The following is a 4,871-nucleotide window of genomic DNA, read 5'->3' on the forward strand; positions in this document are numbered from 1 at the left end:
AGTTTATTCAGCCCATTTACTCAGCTATAATTTGCCTATAATTTAGCCTGTTCAATTTCATCCTTGGATGGTCACTTATGTTCAGGTATAATTTGTTGTCTTGTTTTCCAAGATGTACGTTTGTGTTTAGGTCATTTTCCCGTTCGCTTCATAAGACCAGTTCAGTTTCATTCTTGCCTGATCATTTTACGTCTCCTTTATTATGCTCGAATAATCTAGATATCGATGAATGCAGCAACGGCATCCACGACTGCAACGAAAACGCAACCTGTATAAACACTGCTGGACACTTTAACTGTACTTGTAACTTGGGTTACAGTGGGGATGGTCACTTATGTTCAGGTATAATTTGTTGTCTTGTTTTCCAAGATGTTCGTTGTTGTTAAGATCATTTTATTTTTTTCCTTTCATAAAGCCAGTTCAGTTTCATCCTTGCCTGATCATTTTACGTCTTCTCTATTATGCTCAAATAATCTAGATATCGATGAATGCAGCAATGGCATCCACGACTGCAACGAAAATGCAACCTGTAAGAACACTGCTGGACACTTTAACTGTACTTGTAACGCGGGTTACAGTGGGGATGGTCACTTATGTTCAGGTATGTACATTTGTGTTTAGGTTATTTTTGTTTCTTTCTTAAAGCCAGTTCAGTTTCATTCTTGCCTGATCATTTTACATCTCCTTTATCGTGCTCGAATAACCTAGATATCGATGAATGCAGCAACGGCATCCACAACTGCAACGAAAATGCAACCTGTATGAACACTGCTGGACACTTTAACTGTACTTGTAACGCGGGTTACAGTGGGGACGGTCACTTATGTTCAGGTATAATTTGTTGTCTTGTTTTCCAAGATGTACGTTTGTGTTTAAGTTATTTTTCTGTTACTTTCATAACGGCAGTCCAGTTTCATTCTTGCCTGATCATTTTACGTCTCCTTTATTGTACTCGAATAACCTAGATATTGATGAATGCAACATAGGCATCCACAACTGCATCGGAAATGCAATCTGTATGAACACTGCTGGACACATTAACTGTACTTGATCCGCCCCTTTCTCAGATAACACGTGAAAATTTTCTGCATGTCCTAAGTGAGATGCAATTTTTGGACCGTGTCCTGACCGAAAAGTGTCTATTCGATCCGTACAAACCGTGCGGGATCGTCAAACCGTATAGGCCCTTCACTCAGATAAGACTTGGAAATATTCTAAGTATCCTTAAAAACAAGCAATTTACGGACCATATACGGACCGAAAAGTGCCTTTATGATAAATTTTCAGACCGTAACAGTTTGTCAAACCGTACGTATTGTGTTATATTGGACAACCCTCAACGTTATTTCCATAATAAAAGGGAATTGAGGTTGTAGATTCTAACGAGTCCTTTAGTGCGTCTTAATTTGATATACTTCCAATTACTTTTTTTCCGTTACATAACTGAAAAGACGTTGTGTATTGAATGGAACCCATGCCATTGTTAACATATAACAGTCCCACTATTATTTTGCCGTATAACGCTATCACGGTATCAATACAGCAATATAATCACTATCAATTTCCCTGATTTAAAAGTAAATTTATCTTTTGGTTTTCTCTATCTAGATGTTAATGAGTGCACAACAGGAACTCACAATTGCCATGGTAATGCTGAGTGCACGAACACTGAGGGATCACATAACTGTACATGTAAAGCAGGATTTACCGGGGATGGACATAATTGTACAGGTGGGTTTAAAGTCTAGCACCTTGGCAGATTACTATGATGACCATCTATGGTGATTGAATGGTTGACATCTTGACTTTAAGTTTCAAAAACTCTCAAATTGTAAAAAAAAAAGTACCTATATCTCTCAATATAAGCGAAAGTTTAAGGCTAGTCCAAGACGCCACGTCGCTCATTTGCCAAACTTTACTTCTTTATTAAAGTTCGACTCTGCAGCGACTTGGGAGCGACGACTGATTTAACAAGCCATTTCTCCTTCCGCACCTAATTCGCCATACTATACCTAAAAATTAAAGAATTTCCACTGAGTTGCAGAAACAAGAATTATGTGCAAATATGTACCAGCTCGGCAATATAACCAGCTCAAATAATCTTTCACAGTGATTTTGCATGACTTCTTCCAATAGTTTACCCAGTGTCTGTGTGAAAGCAACAGGGAAAGGAAATTTATGCCAAAGCAACTTTCTCCAAAGCAAAAAGCCGAACAAAATGAAAGCAAAAGAGGAGATTGGGGCTTTGGCCAATCACAAGCGCTATAAAACAATGAGTAATTTATGTATTAGCCTCGGCACAGTATGTCTTTCATGGTCTTTTCCAGAACTTGGCTTTCACTAGCTTCTGGAAAACTTTCAAAACCTAGAGTAAGCATGTGCAGCATTATTTTGTAGCTAATCAGTACGCACGCTTTAATGACACAATGCTATAATTTGTCATCTTTTTAGTTGTGTATGAAATTGTAACGAGCAAATGACCATCATTGTTTTTGACGTCCGAGGTAGAAGCAGATTGTTCTGTTGGTTTTCATTCCACTAAAAGCTTGTTAGGACTCCACAAAGAAATCTTCGACTTTGCCACCTTTTAACGCATACGGGAGAAAAGCATTGAACGAGCATTTGCTACATTTAATCCAATAAATGGAAAAATAAATAAATAAACAAACAAATAATTTCAACACAGCGTAACTATAAGAGGCTTATCATGCGTACGGTACTTTTCCTCAGTTAAGATTTTAAGACTTTAAACATGTAACACGCGGAATTTAGCAGAAGCACTTGTTCACAGATTCATTTTGTTTATTTCATTATTGACGATTTTCTTATTATATATTGTTTGTTTGTTTTAGGTTGTGCGACAGGCTGGGTTGCTAGTGCAGTTTCATGCTATTACATTGTCAATACCGCTTCCACCACAATGAGCGATGCTCGGAAAAAATGCCAAAGTATGAATGCAGACCTTCCAATTATCAACTCAGTGGAGGAAAACACTTTAATTGCCGACTTGCTTAAGGAGCAGGGTGCAAAGTGGTCATGGATTGGTCTCCAGCGAAATGCCGCCGACTCGAAGTTCTATTGGGTTGATGGCAGCACACCAGTAGGCTATGACGCCTGGAAATCTGGGGAACCAAACAACGTTCATGGCAACGAGAATTGCGCCTACATAGAAGCTCACACTCAGTGTGAGCGTCCATGTATACGTGGAGGGTGGAATGACATACACTGTAACGTTGACAGCCCTGCTGTTCTTTGCCAGAAGGCTATGTAAGACAGCTTGTTTACCATAAACCTGAATCGCAATTATGACCTTGGTAATAGGCCTGGAAAAAGTCTGAGCATGTGTAGACTGAAATTTTTAAAGAATTGGGCAATATTCATGAGCCCTTCCAAGGTTAAGATATATCCTAAGTATTGTTTGTTAACATCAGCCCATTCTTATTCCAACAACAGAATCTTGTTAAATAACAATACTTGGGATGTATCTTAACTTTTACAGTTAATCCACGTCACATGTGACCGGTGTTTTTGAAAGTTGAACGGAGTTTTGAAATTTACATGGCAGTTTTAAACATCACCAACGAGATTTCAGAGTTCCCCTAGAAATTACCCCAGTTTATTGACGGTATAAAAACTATGAATTTTTCTTTTCATTACAGCATTAAGTATTTCAAAAATAACAATTGTTTCCGAATGTTTTTTTTTTTTTTGAATCTTTTTGTTCTGTTAATACGTCTTGTTCGGAATAATTTCCAGAGTAATGTTTAACATTCCATTCAGAAGTCGGACATTACAACGAGAAATTCGAATGTTCATTTCATTCTCGGAAAAACTGCTCACACGTGACGTGAATTGACTGTAAGAGGGCCTTATGAATCTTGCTCCTGGCCTGTAGAATGGGACAAGCCCATGAAACATCTTATACCAGAACTGGCAGGAAAGTGGAACGCCATCACCATTTTTTTTTTAATCAAATTTAAGGTTAACGTTTTTACAAGTGTTAGGAGTGATTGATTTACCTCTTTAAACTTATATATGGTTTTGCTGTTCGTTTTTAAACTTCTAATGATGTATAGGTAATTATGATGACGTAGGCGCGGAACAGAACTTTTTCAAAGGTCCTTTTATTAAGACATGTCTTTTTATAAATATATGTATAATTAGCATTTGTAGTTTGCTTCTATTGTTGCTTTCTTGTTAAGAGCAAATGTTACCATCGGTCAAACATTTGGTGGCAACAGCTCAAAAATCAATTCGGCCCATATTCTCAAGTTAGGTAGACCTCAATGTGAAACAAATCACTGCATAGTTTGTTTAGCTAAATATCGATTCATTTTCGAGAAAATCGATAAAAATCAAATTCTGTGAAAATGCCGTTTCTTGAGCTTGTATTTTGGGGCGATTTAGGAAGCTTCGTGTAACGAATTAAAACACTTTAGAGAAATAAAATCCATCAAATTTTGTACAATGATACCAAAATGTGTGTTACAGGCAATTTCAGCAATTCTCGACAATTTACTTTCATAATGTGAATAAATTTGTCCGACCTACTTTTATCAAGATGAAAAATGGGCCAAAAATAACCTATTATTTCAGCATGTGGTACTGAATAGAATGCCTCAAAAAATTGGATTTTGAGAGCCGAAGAGTTGTTCTTTTAGATTTCCGAAGGACTTTATGGGGAAATCATTCAGTGCGATGTAATCAAATTTTGAATTTGGATAAATTGCACTATTTCAACTGATCCCGTGAAGTCACCTGAACGCACGCAACTATTACTGTTTCGATGATTACGTTTAACCTTAAGCTAATTTGACATAATAAGTTACCTTTATGTTGTAAAAATCAAAGATGAAGGCTATAGTAGTGCT

General features: G+C 37.1%; 1 protein-coding gene across 1 annotated transcript; it reads left to right on the forward strand.

Annotated features, from left to right (window-relative positions):
* Positions 1-85: 85 nt before the first annotated feature.
* On the forward strand, positions 86-4,183 carry LOC146449891 (uncharacterized; the record flags this gene model as incomplete). The annotated part of the gene is made up of 5 exons (XM_085100992.1): positions 86-342; positions 479-601; positions 709-831; positions 1,609-1,731; positions 2,853-4,183. Coding segments are annotated over 5 exons (1,045 nt in total), but the record flags the coding sequence as incomplete, so codon positions are not given.
* Between the last annotated feature and the right edge of the window lie 688 nt (positions 4,184-4,871).

Source organism: Pavona decussata, unplaced genomic scaffold (genome assembly GCF_977016875.1).
Source record: "Pavona decussata unplaced genomic scaffold, jaPavDecu1.1 SCAFFOLD_562, whole genome shotgun sequence".
In the NCBI taxonomy this organism is placed as follows: domain Eukaryota; kingdom Metazoa; phylum Cnidaria; class Anthozoa; order Scleractinia; family Agariciidae; genus Pavona; species Pavona decussata.